This window comes from Puccinia triticina, chromosome 6A (assembly GCF_026914185.1).
Source record: "Puccinia triticina chromosome 6A, complete sequence".
NCBI classification, from domain to species: Eukaryota; Fungi; Basidiomycota; class Pucciniomycetes; order Pucciniales; family Pucciniaceae; genus Puccinia; species Puccinia triticina.
The window spans coordinates 5,868,394-5,894,480 of NC_070563.1; the positions used below are offsets into that span (position 1 = coordinate 5,868,394).

General features: G+C 48.8%; 5 protein-coding genes across 5 annotated transcripts; 1 reads left to right on the forward strand and 4 right to left on the reverse strand.

The window, feature by feature from the left end:
* Positions 1 to 10,400: 10,400 nt before the first annotated feature.
* Positions 10,401 to 10,718, reverse strand: PtA15_6A659 (uncharacterized protein; the record flags this gene model as incomplete). The annotated part of the gene is made up of 1 exon (XM_053170387.1): positions 10,401 to 10,718. The coding sequence occupies one exon, from the start codon at positions 10,716 to 10,718 to the stop codon at positions 10,401 to 10,403; it is 318 nt and encodes a 105-aa protein (XP_053021584.1).
* A 3,899-nt stretch (positions 10,719 to 14,617) lies between these two features.
* On the forward strand, positions 14,618 to 15,863 carry PtA15_6A660 (uncharacterized protein; the record flags this gene model as incomplete). Its single annotated transcript, XM_053170389.1, has 4 exons — positions 14,618 to 14,803; positions 14,862 to 15,116; positions 15,196 to 15,724; positions 15,805 to 15,863. 4 exons carry the CDS (start codon positions 14,618 to 14,620, stop codon positions 15,861 to 15,863), a joined length of 1,029 nt encoding a protein of 342 aa, XP_053021585.1.
* A 322-nt stretch (positions 15,864 to 16,185) lies between these two features.
* Positions 16,186 to 17,442, reverse strand: PtA15_6A661 (uncharacterized protein; the record flags this gene model as incomplete). Its single annotated transcript, XM_053170390.1, has 3 exons — positions 16,186 to 16,967; positions 17,058 to 17,130; positions 17,287 to 17,442. 3 exons carry the CDS (start codon positions 17,440 to 17,442, stop codon positions 16,186 to 16,188), a joined length of 1,011 nt encoding a protein of 336 aa, XP_053021586.1.
* Positions 17,443 to 18,106: 664 nt separating this feature from the next.
* PtA15_6A662 (uncharacterized protein) lies at positions 18,107 to 19,556 on the reverse strand (the record flags this gene model as incomplete). Its single annotated transcript, XM_053170391.1, has 5 exons — positions 18,107 to 18,215; positions 18,363 to 18,595; positions 18,668 to 18,893; positions 18,975 to 19,295; positions 19,483 to 19,556. The coding sequence occupies 5 exons, from the start codon at positions 19,554 to 19,556 to the stop codon at positions 18,107 to 18,109; spliced, it is 963 nt and encodes a 320-aa protein (XP_053021587.1).
* Positions 19,557 to 21,434: 1,878 nt separating this feature from the next.
* On the reverse strand, positions 21,435 to 21,737 carry PtA15_6A663 (uncharacterized protein; the record flags this gene model as incomplete). Its single annotated transcript, XM_053170392.1, has 2 exons — positions 21,435 to 21,473; positions 21,543 to 21,737. The coding sequence occupies 2 exons, from the start codon at positions 21,735 to 21,737 to the stop codon at positions 21,435 to 21,437; spliced, it is 234 nt and encodes a 77-aa protein (XP_053021588.1).
* Positions 21,738 to 26,087: the final 4,350 nt, after the last annotated feature.

The window sequence follows — 26,087 nt, forward strand, 5'->3', positions numbered from 1 at the left end:
TCTATTTAAAGAGCCAGTTCCGCAGTTTGCGACCCGGGAAACAGTTCCTCCTTCCTTGACAAACAACAAGAAACGCCTGTTGTTCTGGCACCGTGTTTTTGGACACACAAGTTTGCGCGTGATCAGACGGCTCATCAAAGAGAACATTGGTTTAGGACTGCCAAAAGAACTGCCACCGGGGTCTATTCACTGTGCTACTTGCATGATTAGCAAGTCTACTAAACTCAATCCACTTGGTTCCGGTGACCGCAAGGCCGGAAAAATGGAGGTGTGGGCAGCCGACCTTGTGGGCCCTTTTGAAGTTACCGCAATTGATGGAGGGAACTACATCCTGACAATGCGTGACGTAGCCACTGGATACAATTTCGTAAAAATTCTAAAAGCAAAGTCAGATGCAAACTCGGCTATAATTGACATTATCAATAGGCTGGAGAGGACGATCAATCTTAAAGTGAAGGTTTTGCGTAGTGATAATGGTGGCGAGTTTGCAAACAAGAAACTGGAAGAATTCCTTGTGTCCAAAGGCATTCATACAGAACGAGCTTTGCCATATCACCACTATCAAAATGGCATGATAGAAAGATTCAACAGGACTATTCAAGCCATGAGCAGAATGGTCCTGGCGGATAGCAATTTACCTTGTAACTTCTGGAACTACGCATTCTTGTGGGCGGGCCATCTCCTGAATAGGATACCAAACAACGCTAGCGGAAAAATGTCACCATATGAAGCATTATTTGGGATTAAGCCACAGTTTGACTCTTTCCGAGCTTTTGGTAGCTATGGCTACATTCATGTGCCTCCGGAAAAACGCCTCAAGTTGGACGCAAGAGCGCTCTGTGGACAGGTTATTGGTCACCTGGATACCAGTAAAGGTTGGCTATTCTGGCTGCCGGACGAGCAGAAATTCATGTCCTCTGCAATGGTTCGCTTTGTCAATGAAGACAAAACACACTTCATTGATGTGCCAACGACTGGAACGGCGACTTTGACAGAAGCACCAAAAAAGCTTTCCACTGATTTTGTTATGAATCTAATTGAGCTTGGCGATTTCTCACGGGAGTATGAATTTCACGATCAGGAGTTAATTGTAGACAAGATCATAGAACTGTGCCAGTTCTACTCTATCTCAGTACCGGCAACTTTCAAACAGGCGATGAAGTCACCGGAGAAAGACGCTTGGTCCAAAGCCATAGCTGTTGAACTCAGCAATCTTGAACAGATGAAAGTTTGGCTTGTGGGTCTCAAACCGCAAGACAAAAAGGTTCTGAATGGGCGCTGGGTGTTTGCGGTGAAACCAGATGTGGACGGATCTGGTGTGCGCTTCAAGGCGCGTTTTGTCGCAAAAGGTTTCACACAGGTGGCCGGGACGGATTTTCTTGAAACTTTCGCACCCACTGCAACTTTTGTGGCACTGCGTTTGTTGCTGACGGTGGCAGCTGCCAATAGCTGGGCTGTTCACAGCTTTGATTTTGTTGCGGCGTATCTAAACTCCCCTATTGACAAAGAGGTTTGGATACAACCGCCGGAAGGGATGGTAGTGCCTCCGGGACATGCCTTGTTACTAAAGAAAGCTCTGTACGGGACGCGTCAGGCTGCGCGCTGCTGGTGGTTACACCTAAAACAGGTGTTAGACGGTTTGGGTTATGTTCCCTCTCAGTATGACAACTCTTTATATATCCTACGACACCCGACCTTACATGGGGTTATTTGGCTGCATGTCGATGATGGCGTTGTCACCGCTTCGAGTGAAGATCTTTTGCAAAAGCTGGAATCTGACCTTAGCAACATCCTTAAGATCAAGTGGAGCGACAAATTGAATGCCATAGTGGGTTTGAATGTCAGCCGTAGTAAAAAAGGCTTCACTCTGTGCCAGAAGCACTTGATCAAAGGACTTCTAGATACAGAATGGGACAAGACCACAGTTTCAAAGACGCCGTTACCGCCGGGGTATAATGGTGTTACTGACCCAGAAGGTGATCCTTCCCAGTCTGGCAAGTATTTATCTGTGATTGGGACTTTAAGTTATTTAGCGGTAGGTACAAGGCCGGACATCTGTTTCGCAGTCAACTATCTGGCGCGCTTTGCGGCAAAACCAGGTGTAACGCACTGGAAAGGTTTGAAGCACCTAATTGGGTATATTGCGGGGACAGCAGATATGACGCTCTGTATTTTCCCTTCCGCCAACAACAAACCTCTGAAGACTTACTGTGACGCGTCTTGGGGTGGTGAATTTGGGAGATCTGCTTACGGAGTTTTCATCTCTTTCATGAACTGTCCAGTGCTCTGGGTGGCTAGACGTCAACAGTCCGTGGCTTCCTCAACCTGCCATGCAGAGTACATGGCGCTAGGGGTTGCTACGCGCCAGACCTTATGGGTAAGGCAACTACTTCGTGACGTTCTGAAAGCTGATTTCATTGGGCATTTACACTGCGATAACCAATCGGCTATCAAAGTGTCTACTGATGATGCCTCTAACAAGCGGACCCGGCATTCAGATTGGGATTTCTACATCACCAACGAAGCACTTTTTCAAAAGGAAACAGCTCTACACTGGGTAGGTACGAAAGAACAAATCGCTGACATCTTTACAAAAAGCCTAGGACCGGATATTTTCTCCCGACTCCGGTCGGCAGTGTTGGGGGAACAGTAATTTTTTTTTTCTTTCTTATTCTCCTCTTTTTTTTCTTTTCTTTCTCTTTTCCCACAGGCTCTTTTTTTCTTTTGATTCTTCTATCCTTAGTGTTTATTTTCTTTCTCTCATGTCTACTCTTGTTGTACGTACAGTGGCGTCTGCGGCGAGAGGGGGGGTGTTGTGACATAGATGTCACATGCATCTCCCGGACTCGCCGCAGCACGACCAGTACTCCTCATCCGGGGACAATCCCGGGTTGAGGAGATAAACTACGTGGAATATAGAGTCAACCAGCGAGCCATACCTGAATACTGCTCCTGGTCGACTGCCTTATATGGCTGTCAACCTTGACTTAGCCACGCGGGTAATCTGCATCAGGTCGGGCTAAGACCCGGCTAAATTATTAAAAAGCTAGGACTCTTGCTAGCTAGATCTAAATCTAGCCGCGCCTAGCTTGTTGGCTACACCGATAGCCAACGGTTAGCTCCAGCCGGAGTGGCTGCGGGGGTCTGGCTAGCACTAGCCGTGTCTCAGCTTGCTAAGTGAGCTCGCGCTAGCTTATCACCAATGCGGATGCTCTTGAGCGTTTCCAACAGTCTGGGGATGGGTTGGCTTGCATTTAGCAGCCCCCGGGTGGTATGGGACTCCATCCATCCTAGGCGGGGGCAGTTGGGAGAGGGGAAGAAAGCGCTGTTTAAGCTGCCCTCTGTGTCAGTCCGGATGACGATACACCAAGGTTGGAAGCCCAGTGGCGGTTTGAATGGCTTTTTGAGGCCCAGAAACAAAGAAACAACAGCAGAGCAGACTCTGCAATACTTAAAATGATGAAGATTGATCAAAAATTTGATGGTTATTCTGTGAATTCCCCATGCCATCTCATCCTCCTAGTGAGGGATCACAATTGGACTCCAGGCAGAGAATTTCACAGGAGGTTTCATTGTCTCCTTGGGCATGAAAAGCACACTGACCTCATAACAACTCCCACACACACACACACACAAAAAAAAAGAAAAAAAAGGAAAACAACTTAACTATTGAACTCTGGCTACAGCCAAGGGTTATTGCAGCAGTTTTCTGTGCTGAAATTTAGGGGGTGGGTTGATGGGCTAACACTTTTGGGGCTTGTTTAATTGACTATTGTTTTTTTGACTTCCAACTACTGAATGCGGTTTACAATGGGAGGACCGCTACCCAACGTTGCGCCCGGTTCGCGCGGACCAAAAATTGACCCGGGCGCAATTTGGTAGTCGGAAGTCAAGAATGGAAATACAAAACGGTAGTTGGATTTATAATTTTTGCAAAAATGGCAAAAATAAAAAAAATCATAACTCCTCACGGCGGGGCCCAAGCCCCACCAATATTTTACAGAGGGAGGAAAACCCTCTCAAGAGCAAATGGTGAGCTGCACGGCAATAGCACACCTCAGGAATGGACTGTGCGCACATTTTGGCTGGTTGCCTACTGTAACACCACCAAAACCATAGCCAAGGTGCCCCAAAGGGTCCCAAAATTTTACATTGGAAAGAAAAAAATCTGAGACCAATATGGCTAGCTGCATTGAATTAGGACACCTGAGGAATGGGGTGTGCTACTGTGCGCACATTTTGGCTGGTGTCCTACTCAGGAACACCACCAAAACCATAGCCACGGTGAACCAAAGGGTCCTTAAATTTGACAGTGTAAATATTAAGCTCTGGAAAAAATATGATGAGCTGAATGCCATTAGCACACACAAGGAAGGGTTTGGCTAAGGCTTTGGTGGTGTTCCTTAGTAGGGCACCGGCCAAAATGGGCGCACAGTAGAACACCCCATTCCTGAGGTGTATAATTCCATGCAGTTCATCATATTGTTTTCAGAGCTCAATATGGGCACTGTACAATTTTGGGAACCTTTGGGGCACCGTGGCTATGGTTTTGGTGGTGTTCCTTAGTAGGACACCAGCCAAAATGGGCGCACAGTAGCACACCCCATTCCTGAGGTGTACTAATGACATGTAGCTAACCATATTAATTTTGGGGCTTTTTCTGTAAACTGTAAAATTTTTGGAACTTTTGGTTCACTGTGGCTATGATGTTGGTGGTGTTCCTTAGTAGGACACCAGCCAAAATGTGCACACAGTAGCACACCCCATTCCTGAGGTGTGCTAATACCGTGCAGCTCACCATATGCTATTGAGAGGGTTTTTCTCCCTCTGTAAAATTTTGGCAGGGATTGAGCCCCGCCTTGAGGAGTTATGATTTTGTTTTTTTGCCATTTTTGCAAAAATTACAAATCCAACTACCGTTTTGTATTTCCATTTTTGACTTCCAACTACCAAATTGCACCTGGGTCGATTTTTGGTCCGCACGGCCCGGGTGCAACGTTGGGTAGCCGTCCTACCAACGTAAACCACGTTTGGTAGTCAGAAGTCAAAAAAACGGTAGTCAATTAACCAAGCCCCACATTTTTGCATCTCACCGGAACATTTTCTTGGAATTTGGCGGGATAAATCAGCAGCAAACCACCAATTTTCAGTGGCAGAACAGGGGCAAACTGCTGCAATCAGTGGCAGCACAGCGTTCAATGTCTGCTGATCTGCCTACAAAGTGTGATAATATGAGCCTTTCCATTTCCGCTCACTTTCTTCCTTGTCCCTTGTCTCCTTTCTCCTGTCTTCTGTCTCCTGTCTCCTGTCCCCTGTTCCTTCCACCTGTCACTTGCAGTCCTGTCATGTCTGTCTTAAGTGAGATGGACTATCTGCTTTGTTCCCCTTCAATTTAGTCACGTCTAGGCCCCCTTTGGATCTTGCAAGGAGTCTCTCTGGCTGTCTCTTCATAATTCCACTCCTCATGATTGAAATACAACCATTTAGTCTGAGCACTTTCCATCTGGATCCACCCTGGTCCAAAGTTCCTTGGTCCAATTCTTGATCACTGAAAAATTTTCCTCCCCTTCAATTTCAATTCCTGTTGGACTAAAACCTTAATCCAAATGTGGGGTAAAAATAACTGACACAGTTTCTGATCTTTTTACATACAAGGGGGGGGGGGGGGGGGGTGGCAAAAAAAACCAATGAAAAAAGCAAGAGATGGAATAACCTATGTTTACATTGATCACCTTGCCAGAGCTATGGGCCACTTGTTTCACTCCAGCTAAATCACTATTGATAGAGTTTGGTAAATTGTTTTAACCTAGGACTGACTCTGAGATTTTCTTTTTCTTGGTTTTTGAAGGAATGATGGCCGGAGGCGAGTGGAGCAGGCGGAAGGAAAGAGATTGGCTTAGCCAATAGCAGACGCAAAGTCTGAAGAAGTGACTGTTTACTCACTCTTAGGGGCTCAATTGCCTGAGCGGAGAGTCTCGAGATAAGGCCCAAGTGCCATTCAAGGATTCAGTTGAGTCAGGACTGATGATGTTATTCCTTTGTATCAAGTATGTCAAGTAGACTAGATACATGTGATCAACTTGTGGAAGCGGAAGATGAACATGATGAATAAAGGAAAGCAAAACAATAGGCATAATTGAACCAACAAAAAGTGACAGGAGTGTGAAATGTATAAGAAAAGAGATCAATGACAAGCAAAATTCCAACAGTTTTAAGAGGTGCAGGCACATTGGAGTTTAATTTCACATTTTGGAAAGTGTTGGCTTGAGTTGGTATGAAGCCAGGACAGGTGCTTGGGGTAAAAATGCAGCTTGATTCCCAGCAGTTCTATTGGGAAGGGTTGGTTCTATCATTTTTAATGTTTGTAGGGGTGGAGGGGGTATTGTTCACGTCTGCCAGTTCCTCCAGATCTTGATGGGAAGTCACAAAATGCTTTTATCTAGAGGGACAGGCTAAACCATACTGGCTGGTGAAATTTAATTTATACTAGGGAACTTGCGGCTGCGCCGCAGAAATTGAACCTAATTGAACTCATCTCATTGCGGCAATATTGAACTGTGTTGAAGCCCTATGGAACACCAAGTCCCTCTTTGCTGGCTTTTTGGCGCTCAGCGGAGCGGTCTGACGCTACTTCACCGGTCAGTATAGCAAAATCCTGCCATTGGCCGTTGAAAAAGCTTGCTAAAAATGTATCTCTTCTTTCTCTCAGAACAATCAGTAAAAAGCGTAGCGGGCCGCCCGCTGATAAAAGTGCTAGCAAAGCAGGCCTAAACCCGCTGTGTACAGCGCAGCGCTTGTGGTGTTGTGGATAGCTGGAAAAGGCCCAATGTATATAAATACAGCCATTCCAAAAAAGCTTGGCTTTGTTGGAAGGAATTTCCACCCAAACTTTGTCTTGGATTTGCCAATAATCACTGGCAAGGTTGGACATATGTATATTCATGCCCACCTCATTCTTATATGCAGGGTGCATATACAGCAGCCAGATGCCCTCAATCTTCTCCTTCCTTTCATTTTTTCCTAATTCTGAGTTCAGAATCAAGCGATTTGGCTGATTTTAGCCTGGACGGCACGCTTACCCTGTTCGCGAGGTTGGATGGTGCTGGTCCACTGTAAGGGCTTCACCCTTACTGAGACAGAACTAAGTTAGATTCACATATGCATATTCATTTACATAGTTGGATTTCTATTTAAGTTGTTGTACTTGAATTCTCTCACTTTCTCTTCTTCCCCAAGCTGGTCTTCATCCTTCTCCTTCCTCTTATTGGCCGATCTCAGGAAATTACATTCTTTTTATAGACTTCTGGCCTTTGGCCCTCCGTCCCTCCGTTCCTTCCAGTGAGGGTTCACAGAACCCTTACACTTTTTTTTTCTATAAAAAGTTTTTCCACTCCAGACACTCGGTCTGCTCAAAATCTTGCCATCTTGGATACTCGCTTGATGAGTTCGCCGAGTGCCTCTTCAAGACGAGCTTGATGGGTTGCTGGCGCGTTAGTGAGTCCCATAGGCATGACAACCCACTCCATCAGTCCCCACGGGGTCTTGACCGCCGTTAGCGGAATATCTTCCTCCCGCATCCGCGTTTGGAAAAAAGCATTTGTTTGGTCAAGGATAGAGAAAACCTTGCCAGATGCCACAAGACGGACCAACTCGTCAACGTTGGGTAGAGGGGAACAATCGCGGACGGTCAGGCTGTTGAGTAGCCGCAACAAAATGACAGATTGGTAAGGGAGCATTGGTCTCGTTCCCTAGCGCCAGTCTCACGTAGCTCGGTCTCGCTAGGGGTCGGCGTTCAAGAAGAGACTCGTCGACCGCTCGATCCGAAATAAGATCAATTTCTGAGCCCGTGTCAATGAGGGCTCTGAAGTAACGTCCTCCGAATAGAAGCTCGATAATTACGTGTTTTTTTTCCGCTACCGAACAGCTTGATTGGTGGGATCCTGCAAGCGACTGCGCTCGCAGTTCTGGATATCATGTGTCCAACCTTGATGTTGGATGCACATACATTGGCAAATCCAGAAGGAATTTCCGCTGGAAATTCCTTCCAAAGAAGCCGAGCTTTTTCGGAATGGCTGTATATGTAATACATGTATATGCATGTGTGTATGTGTCGGTGATAGAGAGCACAACATTCAATTATTCTGCTTCTTGTTTTTGAATGATACAGCTAGCCCAGAAGAGCTTGCGACTTTGGCCGCAAACTCTGAGAGTTTGTGCCGCAGCGGCAAGAGTTTTCCGCAGCTGTTGACAGCCGTGCGCGCGGACCGTGCTTGGGGGATCCCGCAGGAAGGCTGCCTGCCACCGATCCACATCAGCCTGCCACCACCAACCCACCGCCAACCGTTGTCAAATCACCACCGCCAATCGTCGTCAAATCACCACCGCCGACCGTTGTCGAATCACCACCGCCAACCGTCGTCGAATCACCAACGCCGACCGTCGTCGAATCACGAGTAGATTTTTTCTAAATGGTTTGTTTGCTTGTCATTTTCTGCAACCCCAAGCTGATATGAGTTCTCTTTTTTTCTGGTTTCCTTTTTTGCTCCTTCAGGCACAATGTATGTGAAGTATAGCGCCGGATTCAAATTCGCCGTTATTTGGGCGGCCCTCGATGGAAAACCCCTCGCCGAAATCAATGTATATCTCCCAGCTCGGCAAACCAGTTTAAAACTGTAGATAGTTGGAAAGCTGAACCTCGATGTCCTTAAACATCCATGGGGAATATGGGGATCATACTGGTGAGTATTAATGCACAAGAGTAATGGTCTGGGTGCGTAACCATCCTGCATGCACAAAAAATGATGTACACGGTCATTCTTCCAGCTGGTTGATTGGAGTAGTTTACAAGGTTTAGGCATGTTTTATGTGTGTATAAATTGAAGAACCCATCTACATCACAATCGGATTTACAAGCTATAATTTCAAATTATGTGCACTCCAGCCGCTAGTTAAACAGTGAATGACATATGGTGGCTTGAATTAGAGCCTCGGCCAACAGCTATCACAGCTATCAAAGGATTTGTGAGCCAAGAAGACTCAATCACAAGGATAATTGATTCTCATTTTGAGTCAAAAGATATTGGGGCTAGAAAAGATGAGAAATACAAGTTAGAGCCCAAAGAAAATAATCTCTCTTGAGTTCCTTACGGATCACACGGACGCCTTTTCCGGGCTCAACAACAAAGATCTCCAAGCCGTCACCGACTTCAATATGTCTCTCAGCCGCGCAAGTGAACGTGTCCGTGACCAAGGCTTCGACCTTTTCCAACGGCAATTGTGATTGAGGGGGAGGGTGAGATTTGCCTTGGGCGTAGACCGGCTCGGGTGGAGGAGCTGGGCCGGACGGATCACGAGTCATATTATTGCCTCCAACCTGACCCAGGTTTTTAAAAAGAATTTGCAGAGTACAAGACAAGCAGTCAATTTCTCAAGAGATATCACATGATTGCATATATATAGGAGTCTATAGCCTCCCCCTTGTGAAACACTTCTCACCTGGTTGTCCAAAAACGGCTGGACTAGACTTTGTGCCGCCCCGGCGGCCCTGCATCTTTCTTGCTCATAACTTCCCACCGGATTGAACCAATAAACCGCACCAGTCCCATCTCAATTGATTCCTGCCAAGAGGAACGGAAGTAATCAATATCGGCATAAGAGTTAGTCTTGCGTGCTCTCTATAACACTGATGGTAACCAACTCACCTGTTTTGGATTGTTCCAATGGCCGGATGAGATTGTTTCAATGATCCTTGGCTGCTGGGGTAGATTTGCGGTGGAGGGGAGATGTATGGATTTGATGGTGGTGGTGATTTGACGGCAGTGGGTTGGTGGTGGCAGGCTGGATGTGGATCGGTGGTAAGCAGCCTTCCTGCGGGCTCCCCCGGGATCCCCCAAGCACGGTCCGTGCGCACGGCTGTCAACAGCTGCGGCACAAACTCTCAGAGTTTGCGGCCAAAGTTGCAAGCTCTTCTGGGCTAGCTGTAATTGGGAAGCAGTGATGATGAAAACTGTCTTGTTCTGTACACACACACCAAAATCAGCATTTTTTTTGTATAGGGTTTTGGGGCGGAGAAATTTCAAGGATCTCGTCAAGATATCGTTGGACAGGCAGGGCGCGCCCATTAAACACCGACAGAAGGCGCAAATAGTGCAGCAGCAGCTTCAGCCTCTCTCGCTCAGGTCAGTTTCTTTCTCACAGACAGTGTGTGTTTGCGCACCTGAATTTGTCAGTTCGGTGGGCTTTTTGGCCCTGAGAGCAGAGTCGCTTGAGGGCACGCCATGGTCGACGAGGTTGTTGAGCAAGTCCTGCAAGAAGGCGGAGCGGAAGGAGTATTGGGAAGCGCATACTTGGTCTTTGTTGGTGGTGGGAGCAGGGGGGGAGGGGCAGGAGAGCGCAGAGGGTCAGGTTGGGTCTTCGAAGATGAGGATTGAGTCCGCCCGGATCAGTGCGCGGATGTTCAAGATATAGAACTGGTTGACATAAACACACACTTCAGTGATGAGCAAGAGGGAGTGTGGCTGCTGGGACTCACAATGATTGCTTCGTCCTGGACCAGGATTGAGGGCACAACGTTGGAGGTTCAAGAAAGGAGGAGAAGAATTGTTACGCCGAGTTTTGGTGCTAGGAATGAGGATGACATGACCATTGCATATGACAATGGCCAGCCTCAACAGCACGACGGGCAGAAGCAGGAACAGCACAGCCTCCGCGGCCTCCATACTTTGATCCACTTTTATTTTGTGAAGATGTCTAGGAGCTTCTTGATATTGGTCTCCCGCCAGTACGTCGGAAGTGAGATCAGCCAATTGGCTTAGACGAGTCGGTCGAAGAGCAGGCTTTCCTACATCGAACTGTGGGTTGAAGCATTTGTGCCTATCAGTGCATATGTGAGTTGGATGCCCAACTGGCAAGTGGTAACTTGAATGATATCCGAATATGGCAGAATGCTATACAACACCAAACAATGCAAGACATTGTTGGTCAAGTGAGCTCCTATGTCAAGAACAATTGATTGAAAATCAATGTGTAGTCGCATGGCAAGTTGACAATTCCGGACTGGATATTTTCAGCGGTGATGTTGCTTATCATTGGAAGTGTGAGTTGATTGATGAGTAAATCAGGAAGAAACTTACATACCACGCAATAGCGGCCCAAGTCTCATCAGGCGGGGGAAAACAACAAATGTACAAATTTCCCTATTGGCCGGTTTGTTGTGAGCCATATTTGGGAAATCCTCTGACATGTGCGCTGAGGATGGAAATGGATCATTAACCAGAATCAATTATCCGCCTTACGCGAATGGGGAATGCCACATGCTTTTTGATTCCAAATGGCCGTGTATTTTGCAATCAGGCAGTGAGAATAGTCTGGTAGACAAGCTGGATTACCAAGAAACACCGCATTAAGAAAACGGAGCAACGGGCACAACACTCATGTATGGTGCATTTCGAACCTTGCCGAGCTGAAATGGGCAAAGTGATGCAAATGACTTTTAGTGAGACAATTGAGTATTTGTTGTGAGCTGCATTGGGACATTTATCAAGACAAGGTTGGAACAGCGGCAATAGCTTTTGGCTGTCTCCAGGGGCAAAAGTTGAGGCATGACAAATATAAAAGGGAGCCGAGGTCAGAGGGGTATACCAGCAAGGCCGCTGGGAGGTATTGACTGGCTCTGCCGTGATTGTCGTCCTCCCAGGCAGTGTCCTACAAAAAATCCTTAATTACACCAACAACTCCTTTTTTCGCCCAGCATTCACAGACCCTACAGTGGGGAAATGCTGCGCGAAAAAAGCACTTGTTGATGTAATTAAGGATTTTTAATTGAGTTTTAACCAGCAAACAAGGATTAGAGGCCTCCTCTAAATCAAGCCTTTTAGGCAATGGGAAGTCCTGCAATCTTGCCATATCCTGATATCCGAGCTCTTTAGGAGTGCTGTAATTTCTGGTGTGGTTAAAAATGAGTGACATCCCAGGTTTGACTGAAGTTCACCTGGGATGTGTACTACCAGTCCACCAGTGCATCTCTCGAGCGTAACAAAGCCCGCAAGCACGAAGTGCAAGCGGGGCTTATGCCTAACAAGCAGAGCCTCGCGTGACAGGATCTCACTTGGAACCGTAGTTTTCTTTGCATGTTATTTCAAAAATCAACCCCCACTTCCCCCTAAATTCCAACCTACCTTCATGAAGCGCTGGCTTCCTGGCTATCACTCCATCCCCTCCATTTTCTCTCATCTTTTTTTGTATGTACAGTATAATTTTTTGAAATAAATACAATCCTTGGGTCCGATTGAGCTTTAACAGTATTGTTTTCACGACAATTAAAAGCTCTCTCGGACCTCTTGGCATTCACGATCAATGCCATACTGATTTCACTAAACTTAAAGAGATCGGAAGGGATCGCCAGCGGAGTAAGGAAATTAAAAAGGATACAACAATTAAATCCTCCGTCTTCCGTTAAGTCGATACGAGCCTTCTTTGAGTCGCAACAGCCACCCGAGACTAGTTCAACCCTTTGAAGCAGTTGTCCCACCGTTTACGACCGCAAAGATGCCGTCACAAACACAAAAGAAAACAAAGGGACCGTCAAAGAAAATTACCCAACAAAACATTTGCTTGAAATGGACGACGCTGACCTCCGTGATGCAATCATTGATGACTGCTTGCCGTGCTACCCCGAAAACGAGCCTCCCAAGACCGTCCAGGTCGATGCCGTGATGAGCCTAGTCCGACAACGACATACTTTTGTTATGGCTGGGACCGGGTGTGGGAAATCTCTCATCTCGGAGATGTATGTTCACTTGTTTGCAAAGTCAAAGAAACCTGTCATCCTTGTTTTAAACCCTCTCGATGCTCTCGGCGTTGCGACCGGATGGTTTTCTTTTTTGTTGGATCCGGATCCATTGTTGTGATGAGGTGTTGAGGGAATGCTTTACAGGTCGATGTATGCAAAAAGATGGGGGGAAGTGATCGGTGATCAATAGCGATATGAAGCGGATATAAAAAAAGAGGAGTTTGATGAAAAAAAAAAACAGGCTTCGGTAAGGTCATGGGTTTATGACTTACCGACCAATTCTGCCAATCCAAGCTTTTGAAAAAATTATACATATGTCATGAAAATGGATTTTCAAATTTTGAGTTGATGGAAATTACGGCAAGATGCAGGGGAACAAACTATCAGAATTGAGAAGCAGCTAGGTTGGTGGTGATAAAGTTATGAGGTAAAAACATCCTCCACCACCAAAGCTTGGAGATCCTGTCAAGCCAAATTTCTTGCTTAGTCACAAGTCCTCTCCCTGCGGGAGAGATTGCAGTGCTACACATCTCGACCGGCCAAAAGTGCCGCAGCAGGGACGCGGACTTTGACAAGTTTGTGCATCTCTCATCATCCATCAACAATCAACACCACCTCACAATTATGGTGTTCAAAGTTGGTTTGCATAATTTTATGCATGCATAAATCATAAAATCATAAAATCTTTTTTGCAGGGGATATGACTGTCTGATTATGTAATACAAAATTTCCTCACCAAAATATTTTTATGATTTTATGATTTATGCATGCATAAAATTATGCAAACCAACTTTGAACACCATAAATGTCAAAACCCCTTGGAAAATGTGCAATTGATGTTTGACTGGCATCAACAACATTTGCATCCCATATCAGGAACAAATTTGCAACTACAGAGGTACAAATATCTTGGTCAACAGCTCAAAGGAAATGGATATGAAATGAAAATGGTTTTACCTATTTTTTCTTGATATTCACTCCTTCCAACTCACTCTGCCTGCTGCCATATTTTTTTTAAAAAATTGCCCAGAATTTGGCTGAAAACGTTTTGAAATTTCTGTCTTGATTGCTCCCTGCCATGCAATGATTTTTTCAAATCTTGCTGATCAGCCCCCCACGATCCTGCCAGCCAAAAAAAAAACCGGAGCCTCAAAAGACCATCTCGACCCCCCAAAACCCGCTAAATGGGACACTGGTGCACACCCACTGTACTGACCTTTCTCCCTGGGATACTCCCCCCTTTTCCTTGGACCCTCCATCTCAGCCCTTCTTTGTTGCATGGAAGATAAACGGGTCCCTTGTTATGCAATCCGAAAAAGTGGCCACATACCCAATGGCGTGAATTGCAGTGGGCCGCTATACCAGCAGAACTCAAAGTTCTCACACCACCCGCACCAAAACCTCCGTTTTTTTTTTTTCGGGCCTTACTAAAAAGCCCTGTTTCTATGCAAAAAAACACGGCGTGACGGCCCTGCGACGTCGAACCAGCTGTGCAAAACAGACGTGGTGTGTTGAATGACTATTCCCGGCTTGTTTTTCGAGTCCTTTCGCAAACTTTCCATCCATTGCCTACACTTTGCAGGGCGGAGATTGCGCCATGGTAAGATCCATTTTCCGTAAAAAAAAAACTCCCTGTGTAAAATGGGATCCTGTTCCCCGGGGCGGGAACGAACGAGACCACGGAGATCCGGGCAGATCCGGCCTGCCTGCGGAGATGGCCTGGATGAGAGTGTATCCGGTATCCGGGCCCGGGCCCGCAGGCCGGGCCAGCGCACGACCGGAAGCCGCGGTAGCTTCGCCGACAGCCTCCACCAAGCGAGACCGACGATGATTGCAATCACTCCGAATACGCTCAGCCGGATCCGATCGTGCTGGCGAACGCCCCGGCCCCGGCCATGGCGGCCGCCGATCGCCTTGACCCGCGGCGCGAAGATGTGGGTGGCGGTGGCTGAGAAGATCAAGAGCGAGCAGGCCAACGTCGCGCCCCTGCTGGACAGTCTGCGGCTGGTTAAAGTTGAGTCTCCTGCACGCACACCCGGTGAGCCGGGATGCTGACGTCTCGATCTGCTAGGCCGTCAAGATCGACCAGCCTGACCTGCCCATCGAGCTGACGATCGAGCCGCTGATGAAGAAAACGGTGAACGCGAACGTGCTGAAAGGCCGCTACGTCTTGACCCATCCGGTGCCCTCTTCGTCGTCGGGCCCCAATAGCCAGCCCGGGAAGGATGTGATCGCTGTCATCTTAGACGACCAATCTGCGGAGGACGTTCGGCTGGCCAAAGAGCTGGGTGTGGACCATTTCGGCGGGCAGGATTTGCTCGACAGAGTGAGTCTGCTCAAATGCGCGCCGGATGTCGATTCAGAACCGCTGATTTCTAGGCCCTCAATGGCCGATCTGTGCGCAGATCCTGGCCGAAGAAATCAAACCCACCAAGCTGCTGGTCCACTCCAAAACCCCCAAGATCCAGAACATCTTCGCCCACTCGGACAACAAGAAGAGCTTGTTCAAAACCCTCGCGCGGCTGAACCTGATCATTCCGTCCGAAAAGCGCGGGACGATGTCAGACAACTTGAGCGAATTGATACTGAACTCCAAGAACTCTATCGACTGGCTCGTCAAGAAAAAACCCTCCGCCGACAAGCCCGTCCAGCCCTCAGACCCCCCCTCCTCCTCAGCCCAAGCTCCCAAGCCAAACAACGCCAAAAGTTCAAAACATCCGATCGATTCCTTTATCTCCATACCCGTCGGTTCGGTCCAGATGAATCTCGTCCACTTGGAACAAAACATTTCAGACTTCCTCTCCATGGTCTCTAACCTCACTCAATTCGGCACTGCGTCCACCACCTCATCCTCCAAACCTGCATCAACCCCCAACGTGAATAGCCAACCTAGAGTAAAATCCAACTTCAAATCCGGCCGACCTATAAAAAAACGTAAGCGATGTCTGTTGTTTACCTCCGGCGATTTCCATAAACGCCATCTTACCTAAAACCTCTCTATCTTATGTATCCAGCTGGTATCCACAAAGCCACGTTAACCGTCGCAGGCATCCCCCCCATCACGGTCATCTAAACCCCCTTATCTGTTTCTGTTTTGGTTTCTTCTTGTACATGGGCAGACAACCCCCTCCATTCCATAGTGGCAACAAAAATCAGGCTTCCCACTCCGCTCCCATTCTACCCAAAAACAGAGGGTTTTTTTTAGACACATGATACATATCTTGGAGAAGTCTCCGTTTACCATCTGTCTCCAGCCCTAAAAAACACATGGGTACAAAAGTGCCAAAGAAAGAAGGAAAAGAGGAAGGAAAGAACAGCTGAGAGATGGCGATACATTCGGTAAGACCATGAAGAAGAAAGGTAAGGGTACAAAGGGGTAGTTAAGAAGAGAGGTTCTAAATGGGACGCGGATCGTCGAGCGAGCCGGCTTCAGTGTTAAGTTCGTCGTCGTCGTCGTCGGCGTCGGGGAAGATACCTGCAGGAGCGGGCTGTTGACTGGGTGTCCGGTTATGGGACGAGTTCTTTGAGGGGGGTTTGATGTGGATATGGAGGAGGGGGGAATGGGAGCCGATGAAGATGGGGGAATGGAGGGCAGTGGCGGCTTGCTGGTCTGGGGGATGAGCGGAGTGTTGGTGGGCGTCGGAGGGAGGGGGGGCGTCGGAGGAGGAGCGGAGGTAGTTGCGGCTGAGGAGGTCGGCGGCGATGCCGATGAGCCAGCGGTTGCAGGAGTAGATGTGGACGAGGAAGGCGGGGGCGAGGCACTCGACGAGCTGCTTGATGCCCCAGATGTCCTCGTGGGAGACGATGCGGGCCTGCTCGTTGAACTGGAGTCTGGTGGAGAGGGTGAGGTCGAACCTTGCGAGCCGGGCGGCGAGGGTGCGGGGGGAGAGCTCGGCGAGGAGCCATTGGAGCGGCCAGGTGGTCCCCCCGCTGGGCTCCCCGCCGGCCAGCCGCAGCCGCTCGCCCAGAAGACTCGTCTGGCTGGCCATCCGCGAGACCAGCGCCGCTTGGAAGCCGCTCGGGAACCGGCCACTGACACTCGGCGTGCCCACGTGCGGCGTCGCCGGCACGGACAGATACGGCGTCTGCATCCCGCCCCACGCCGGCCCCCGCTCGCCGCTGCTCGCCAGGAGGTCGAAGTGCAGCGTGTGGGAGAAGACGACGACCCGGTTCCCGTCTGCTTCAACACCCACGAACACCGGCCATCAGAACACACACACACACAAATGAGTTGCAAGAGCTCGGCGGAGGAAGAGAGAGACTGAACTGTAGTCCTCGCTCTCGCAGATGTCGCCGAGCTCGGACCAGATCTGGCCGGGGATGAGCGACATGAGAGCGAACTGGTTGACGATAGCCAGGGTGCCGGAGGCCCGAGTGAACGGGTTCTCGAAGACGGCGTTGAGCTCGTACCACTTGTTGATGCAGTCGACGACGACGGACTCCTGGGGGCGGGCGCGATGGCGCTGGAACTGGTAGAGCGAGTCGTAGATCTCGACGATGGCCTGCTGGTAGGTCGTGCTGGGCCCTCCGCCTCCGCCGTGGTCGCTCGAGCTCCCTGCGACGGGCCGGCCTGGCGAGTACTGCCTGCTGGTGGCGGTCGTGTAGCCTGGGCTGTCCATCTTCTTCGGGGGTGCTGCTGAGGAGTCTGACATGGCTTCTGGGGTTTTTAAGTGGGCGGTGGTTCGTGGTGGGTGTTGGCGATGGTCGCTGTGCCTGGCTGATCTCTGCCGGCGTAGTGCGGGGAGACCACAGCCCAGGATCACCAGCACTCAAGTAAGAACCCTGACATCGACCCTGACTCAACCATGTCCCTCTATGTTACGACCCCAAAAATAGAGATGCATTCAATTTGCAAAGAATATCAACAAAACCAGAAAATAAATAATGCAAACGGAACGTCTGAGTTAGTACATACATACACGACAGCATAAAAGAAACATGGAGCTATATCTTAGCCATGATTTGGGCTGGTGTGGAGATAGGGAAGTCCTTTTTGGTTGTATATGTGGATAATATGTGTGTATATATCAATGTGCATGTATGTATAGACGATAAGAAGCAAGAACTAACTAGCAAAGGATAACGAAAACAAAGGGCAAGCGGTTGGGGATAGTATGTATGTATGTATATGTGATTAAAAGTACAACACACAATGGGGGACGACGACGATGGTGACGACAAAGACGACAAATGAGGATGCGCTGATGATGATATGGACTTTTTTGTTTGTTTGTTTGTTACTGTTTTACAGTAGAAACACTATTTGTATGAACCCAAAAAAAAGATAAGAACAGGGGGAGAGGGTTCGTGATTGTTTCAAAGGATGATCAAGTGTTTTTCGAGGAGGGGTTGCTGGGCAGGCGTGTTTTTAGGGGGGAGATGGATGGGCAGGAGGGCTGGAGAGGCGATCTGATCGAGCGAGTTACTGAAAAGGACGTAGAGGAGGTGGAGGTGGAAGAGGTTACAGAGGGAGAGGGAGAGGAGGGCGGGGAGGAGGAGCTGGGCGGCGCGTTCGTCGCAGTTCTCGCCGACGATGGTCGCCGGGGTGGGCCACAAGAGGGATGCGAGGGACTGGCTGGCAAACGAGGGCCCGCCGGCCGAGGGCGGGGGCGAGTGGTAGTCCGGCGTCCGCGAGAGACTCGCGAGGCTGTCGGAGCGCATCGCAAACTGGCACAGCTCGTGCGACGCCGCCGTCTTCAGACTCGTCGACAGCGCCAGCGTCCCCAACACCACCGTCCCGAACGCGCTCAGCAGCAGGTTGACCATCGCCTGCGCCTTCAACGGCACCTGCAGACTCGCCCGGGTCTGTCGAGGAAAGACGGCCGGCTCAGCTTCCTGCGCTCTCTGCTTGGCGATGATGTGTGGGGAGGAGCTCACCAGGATGGTCCCCGTGAGACTGACGAGACTGGAGACGAGGGCCGACTGGGCCAGCAGGCGCAGGAAGACGATCGCCAGGTCGAGCACCGTGCGCGAGTTGAGCAGGTCGTCGTCCTCCTCCTCGCCCGCCTCGTGCTCGAAGAGGAGGGCGGTCGAGGAGGGCAGGTCGGAGAGCGTGAGGAGCGAGATGGAGAGCAGCAGGACCGCGTACAGTGTGTGTGTTTGGCTGAAAAAGGAAGCGTCGTCAGTGTCAGTGTGTCTGTGTCTGGGGCTGTGGGATGGGGGTGTGGGTACCTGGAGGACAGACATCCGAGGAACTTGGGGCTGGCGGTCTGCATCCTGGTCCGGAGTGGTTGAGGGCGAGAAGCGGCGGGTGGAGGGGGAGGCGAGCTGCTGAAATAGGGGAGCCCCCGGGGGAGGGGGCTGAACCTTGTATTTCCAATATCCAGGCAGGCCCCCCGTGATCAGCATATCCGGCAACGGGCCAGCGGAGGGCGGACGGGCCCACCCAACACCGCAAACACTCGCTCGTCGGCCGGAGGGGCAGCCGATCTTCATCAACACCATCGTCCAGGAGAGCTGGCCAGCGCAATCAGCAGGCCGAGGGCGGCAATCTGGCTGCGGAGCTCTGCGGATGGGGGAGCACAGCACTGTCAGACGGTCGGCGCGCCCACCTCCGCAATTACAGATGTCAGGCATCCCCCCCCCCCAGTGCCATCCTGCTTGATTCTCAGGAACACGCCAGCGTCCATCCTGCCGAATCACATCCCATGTTTTGGCGGTGAGTGTCGTTGGTTGTCTGTTGAATTACGAACTCTGCCTCCTTCGCGCCTGCACCTGCCCGGACGGAGACCTCTGGAGCCGGGATTCCTTCATCGATGGCACACATGCTGCTGTTCCAGCCACGTCTTCTCTCATCAAATTGTCGGTGACTGCAGGGCAATCGTCAGAAAAAACATCCATAATTTGCTGAGCTGCATTCTTCCTCACAATTCTGTTCTCACATATTTACGGTATGTAGGGGTTTCACAATACATATGTAGAATTCTGCACTAAATTTGGTACTCACTTGAAATTTGGCAGCATCCTCATAGGAAGGGCAGTGAACTGAGGAGGGACTTGGCTCTAATGTGGCATGTCTGGCCCAGTAGACTCAAGCCAAATGGCGGGGAAGATGTCTCCCACCCCTATTCCCCCCACACCTCCCGGCAGACTTCAGATGTCAATGGTGCAAAAGGGGCCATGAGAATCAGAAGCTTCTTGGATTATTTTCCCTCGCCCCAAACTTTTCCGCATCCACCCTTGCTGGCAAGAACCATCCTGTAAGCTTTTTTGCGGGGTGGATTTCAGTGGATGACTTCCCGTTGGTTCTGGGAGCCTCCCAGATCTCACTTTAGACAATAGAAATCTAAAATCCTATAAATCTGCTTCCGTCATGCGGGTTTTGTAAATTAACACATGATGCCTCAAAAGGCCTGCCGCTCACCACCCTCTACACCTTGAACCACACCCGACGACCCCATCAAACCACATCCAAACATCCAATCTGCCTCATTGGGTAGCAGAACACCTCCGAACTTCACCACAACGCCCCGTAAGCTGATATGTATGGTCATTGAATCCTTCCTTTGTTGCAATCAGACTAACCCTGATCTTTGTAGAACGCACTATGCTCAACTTGGTACAGATCTACCTCGAGCAGCAACAAGAGCAGCAGGCGGCCTGAGAGCGTCAACAGCACAACGATAACACTTTGCGCAACTTGATCAAACAATTTTCCCAAGACAACACTAGAAAACAAACTCATGAAGATGAGGAGGTCCTCATGGTGCTCATGGCCATGGGGTATCTTGGCACCCCGGGATTTCAATCAATCCGGACATACCTGACCCGAGCAGATATCCCCATTGATACGATGTCCAACAGCCCATGGGCCTTCTTGTAGAGGTCACGAAGCGACCCGGCCTTCATCACAACGATGGGCGTAGACGTGGGGACCTTTGACGACCTTCTTGGTCGATTTGCTATTTGATGTAGCTCCAGCACCATTGATTGAGGTGACGTGGATCCCAATGGCGAGCCCCAAGCTAGTGGGCCAACAATCTTTAGATTCAGCAGGATGCCTTGGCTTAGTGTTGCACTGGCTCTGCTCCACAATGGCCTTGTTCACCCTACAACAGCTGTTTGGAATCACTCCCACCGTGTGTTCGCGTTACCTACGATGGGTGAGGAAGCTACAAGCCTGAGACAAGTTGTTTTGGTCACTTGATGCGGGAGCAATCGGCGAGTGTGTAGTAGCTCCTGTTTGGCAGATGGATCTCTGAGAGAGGTCGCCGGCCTGATGAGTGTCATTTTTGTCCGCATCCGCCAAGTCTGGCTCCTCATCAACCTGTGTTGGATCGTCGGGTAGCTGCGATTGAGAAGCACTCCAGCCCAAAAAAAGGGTTCCTCGGGAAGATTGGGACTTGCCAGGCTTGCCCTTGCCATCTAAGTGTTCATCACTCGGAGAAAGGAAAGAGGGGCTGGATTCCCCACTCCGTTTCTGAAATAGCATAGGTTAGTTTGATGTATATGCAACTTCAGAACAAGGGTGCAACATGCCTCTCGTTGCCACTCTCCTCCGCGGTGTATTCCTCATCAACCATAGTAATGGTACGTGATCTCTCTTTGATTAAAAGGTTCGCGCGTTTTGCCTCCCGAATCCAAGTAGGACAAGTTGGATCTCCGGTTGGCTTCTTTGCCGTCGCCAACGCTTTAAACTTCGTCTTCAATGGTTCACAGTCGCGGGGGGTTCGACCATTACGAGCTGCATAATCCGAGTAGAGCTCATGAACCTTTTGCCACTCATTACTCCCTAAAGGAAGATTCCCTTCACAATCTCCACAAGAGCGGTGGAGTCCTTGTGGGAGTAGCCTTGCAAGCCGGGTTGACGCCCCGCATTCCTCCTCTGGCCGGTGTTGTTTTTGCCCGCGGGTTGTTGGGTTGGTTGATTTCCTTGAGTTTGAGTCAAAGTTTGAGGCTGACTTCTTGGGATGGCCGGGCGATTTGATGGCGGACTTGCTTGACTCATTGTTTACTGAAGGTGGTATGCTAAAGCAGAAGTGGAGGGATTTCGATGAGGAATGTAGGATACAATCGTTCCAAAGGACTTGAAGGGATCTTTACCTTTATATCTTTTACAATGGATCTCTGACCAGGGACGGTGATATTGGGTAGGATATATGTCCTCTCAGTGGAGGACTTCCTGTCAATCTGGAAAGTCAGATCTGAGCCACCAGATATCAAATTTTGCAGGGAAATCTGGGTCCCCGAAGATCCCCAAAGTGATCCAGAGTTCCAGATTCCAGATTTCCCTGCGAAATCTGGAATTCCAGATCTGTTCAAAAGTGACGGGAAGTCCTCCAGTCTATCATCTATCTTTTCCAGTGGATCTCCGACCGGAGACGGTGATGTTGGGTAGGGTACAGCCATTCCAAAAAAGCTTGGCTTCTTTGGAGGGAATTTCCAGCGGAAATTCTTTTTGGAATTTCCAACTTGTGTGTATCCAACAACAAGGTTGGACAGATGGATATCCATCCCCACAAGCGCAGTCGCTGAGAGGATGCTACCGGCCAAGCCGTTTGGTAGCAAAAAAAAATGCTGGCCGCGGGGGGACCAGCATCTTGACACCTGGGTGCGTCCATCATGATGGCAGACCGGGGTAAAAATTGGTCAAGGATTCCAATTCTGGAATCAAAAAAGGGGGGAAATGAGTAGAAGTCAGTGATTGAGCTCACCTGCTTGTGATATAGGTGTCCTGCATATACCAATGATGTAGGCATAGATATCCAAATGTCCAACCTTGATACTTCTTTGCATACAAGGTTGGAAAATCCCACTGGAATTTCCAGCGGAAATTCCTTTCAAAGGAACCAAGTTTTTTTGGAATGGCTGTATATGCCTGTCTGATCTGCTCAGAGAATAAGATTTCATCATACCGGACAGGATATGAGGATAAGATTGGGTGACTTCCCGTGGGATCTGGCACCCTCCCAGATGCCGCTTTAGACCCAAAAAGTCTAGATTTTTGCAGGGAAATCTAGCTTTTTGGGCTCTAGATTGTTTCTGGGAGACTCCCAGATCACGACAGGAAGTCATCCATTTTAGAATTCCAATAAAACCCTTGTGTAAATTAAGACCGGGGAAAATTACAAACTTTTCTCCTAAAGTGGGATCTGGGAGACTCCCAGAACCAACAGGAGGTCATCCAGTAACCAACCCGCCCCGATCGGCCCTCTTGAGGCCCACAATCTCAGAGAACTTCATCTTTTTCATAACCTCAAAATTCTTCCCAGGGGTCCTTGTTTTGAATCCCCCTATTCCATCAAAGCTCACACCAGAACTCACAAAAAGTCCTTGTTGTAGCCTAACCAGTTACAAACAGTGCCACTTGCCCGCACTTGAGGCAAGGCCTTTGGGAACAAGCTTCAGAGCTTGTTCATACACTGCATCCAATCAGGGGGCTTCAAAGGTGGCCGGTTACAACTCACTGCATGCAAAAACAAGTCATGCATGCCGGATGCATTACATGGAGGACCTGTGATTTTAGCACCTGTGGTACTATAATTCTTCGGCTTCTAGCCAAAGAAAAATGTGCATTTTTCTTCGGCTAAAAGCCGAAGGAGCGCTGGAGCTGGCCGGGCTGGCAGAGCTGAGTTCATAGGAACCTAGCCACAAAGCCTGGGCAGTGCAACCAATGGTTGTTAGCCTAGTGGTTTGCAGCTGCTACAGCAAGGTTGCTGGTTCAATTCCCACTGCTCCCATGCCCCATTTGGGGGTTAGGGAGCGGGTTTTTGGGGGTCGGGTTTTAGGGGTTAGGGCAGTTTTTTTTAAAAAAAAATGTGGCAAGGTGTATAGTACATTGTATTGGTATGTATCGGATACGTATCGGTATGTACCGGATACGTATCGGTATGTATTGGATACACGGATACGTATTGGTATGTATTTTCAGTACACTGTACAGGTATGTATTGGATACGTATTGGTATGTATTGGATACGTATCGCTATGTATTTGTATTGGATACATATCGCTATGTATTGGATACATATCGCTATGTATTTGTATCAGATACAGTAATGTATCCAATACATACCAATACCAGCTCATCCAGCACCAGCCAGCGCGCCAGCTCCAGCGCTAGCCAGTGCCAGCCAGCGCGCCAGCTCCAGTGGAGCTGACCCGGCCAGCTCTGCTGTCCTTCGGCTTTTAGCTGAAGAAAAATGCATTATTTTCTTTGGCTAATAGCCAAAGAAAAAAAGGGACAAAACTCAATTTTAGAGGTCTTGCTTTCATGCAAACAAAATGTGAGCACCTGGGGGTATATGTCATGTATGCAGTGACTGTGCAGAGGGGGGTTCCCAGAGCTTTCACGCACATGAATGACAACATGTCATTTAATCTTGACAGCTCATGTCTGTCATGCAATGAATTGCATACACTTTTTGCAAGTTGATTTTCAAGGCTCTCCCAAATTTTGCCATACAACTGCCAAAAATATGGCCAGGCAAATCTTGAAAATAGTTGGGGAAATTCCAAAAAGGGGTCCAGTTAGACATTGGGGAGGATTCAGCTGCCAAGCTTACCCAGTTCCAAAGGTGGGGGAACCAGGAGGAACTTCTGCTGTATCAATCATCAAAGAAGAGCAACGGCCAAAAACACCTTTTCCAAGGAGCTTTGCAATAGCTCCGGAACCCCCAGAGACTTACGCTGTATTGATGATTGAGGACTGAGAGCAACATCCAAAAACACCTTTTCCAAGGAATTTACGCCTTGTTTGGCGCCAGTATAATTGGTGACATAATTGACAGCAATATACTCTGTGACATGTCAGGCTCCCTTTGGCCGGCCCCAAAAATGTGGGAACGTGAGAAGCAAATATGCAGATTATTTTGGGGGGGACAGGGGAAATGAATGTATCCCATGTCCCTGTTTGGCATCCCACCAAGCATTGACAACCGGAGTTGATGTTCCACTATTCCCCCTGCCAAGAGGGGTCTGACCCAAAATTTCCCTGTAATTTCCACTTCCCACCCGCCTCAGCGCTACATGTTGGTGGCTGTGCCAAACAGCCATGTAGAATAATCAAAGCCTGGTAATAATCCCAATAAGGTTCATAAACCGTACTTGGGATTATTACCCAGCAGCTTATCCCCACCTATGACACTGGGCCCTCCCAAACAGGGCCTCAATTATTTCACCTGAAACAAAAATTCATGAATATATTGATCAGTGTTTCTTGGGACAGGTGCAATAAACACAGCGAGCCAACCAACATGGATGAGATCAATAGTGATGAAAAGGATTTTTTTCTTCAGGAAGAAACATCAATTCTGCTGAGAATTTCCCTCCTTCTGACCACAGTGACTTGCTAAGAGCATCTCTAAGGTTACAGAAACTCTTTGACTGGGGAAGGGATTCCTTCCGCATGAAGAGGTTACAAAACCTCTTTGACCAAAAGGAATCCTCCGGGCAAAGAGGTTACAGAACCTCTTTGACCGGTGTAAGACTCAAAAGTGGTTGTGAAACCCTTTTGCTGAATGGAGAAGGGGATGATGGAGGTGCAAACTCTGCCCTTCTATGCTATGAGTCAACAAGACCCACCAAGCTATGCTTGGCAGGTTTTAATCAAGTGATAGGTCTGGTCTAATTCCAGATGAAGTTGTTTGATGACAGGATGTGAGATTTTGAGAATGAGTTCAGTAGTTATTTGCAAATATACGGGATGTATTGATGTGTGGTGGTGATGGTAAGTGTGAAGGGTGGTATGTAAATAACTGGTGAGTACTAAGCTGAGGAGCTGACAACTGGGGAGGAGAGAGCTCTTTATATAGACAAAAGTGGAGCCCCAGAGGGGCTTGTGGGTTAGGGTTTCAACTAAGCTAGACAACAGTGTGAGGGATTTTAGCTGGTGGGAGTAGATACAAATGATGTCATAATATGTCAAGGGTACATAAATGATGTCATAAGAATGCAGTAGGGCCGCATGAAGGCTGTGTAAAGTGAAATTAGACTGCATGAGTTGACAGGTGCATGCAGTGGGTGCATAAATGAAGTCTGAGGCTGCAGAGTCAGTGTGTGATGACATCATAATATGGAAATAGAAGAGTACTTGATAATATGTAATGACTGTAGTCTGATGGGGAGATGTATTTTTGTATCCTGTGATGTGTATAAGCAGAATGCTGTGATCCTTGAATTGAGGCTTGTGACAGGCTGGTGACTGGGTATGTTGAACGTGTAATGGGTGTCCAGTGTCCAAGGAAGTGTAGGTTCCAATCCAGTGGGGTTCAGGTGATGCTTCCAGTGGTGACTAGGGGTAAAATTGGCCGTAAAATCCATTTCTGAGGTCCTTTTAATGGTATCTTGAGGCGTATTA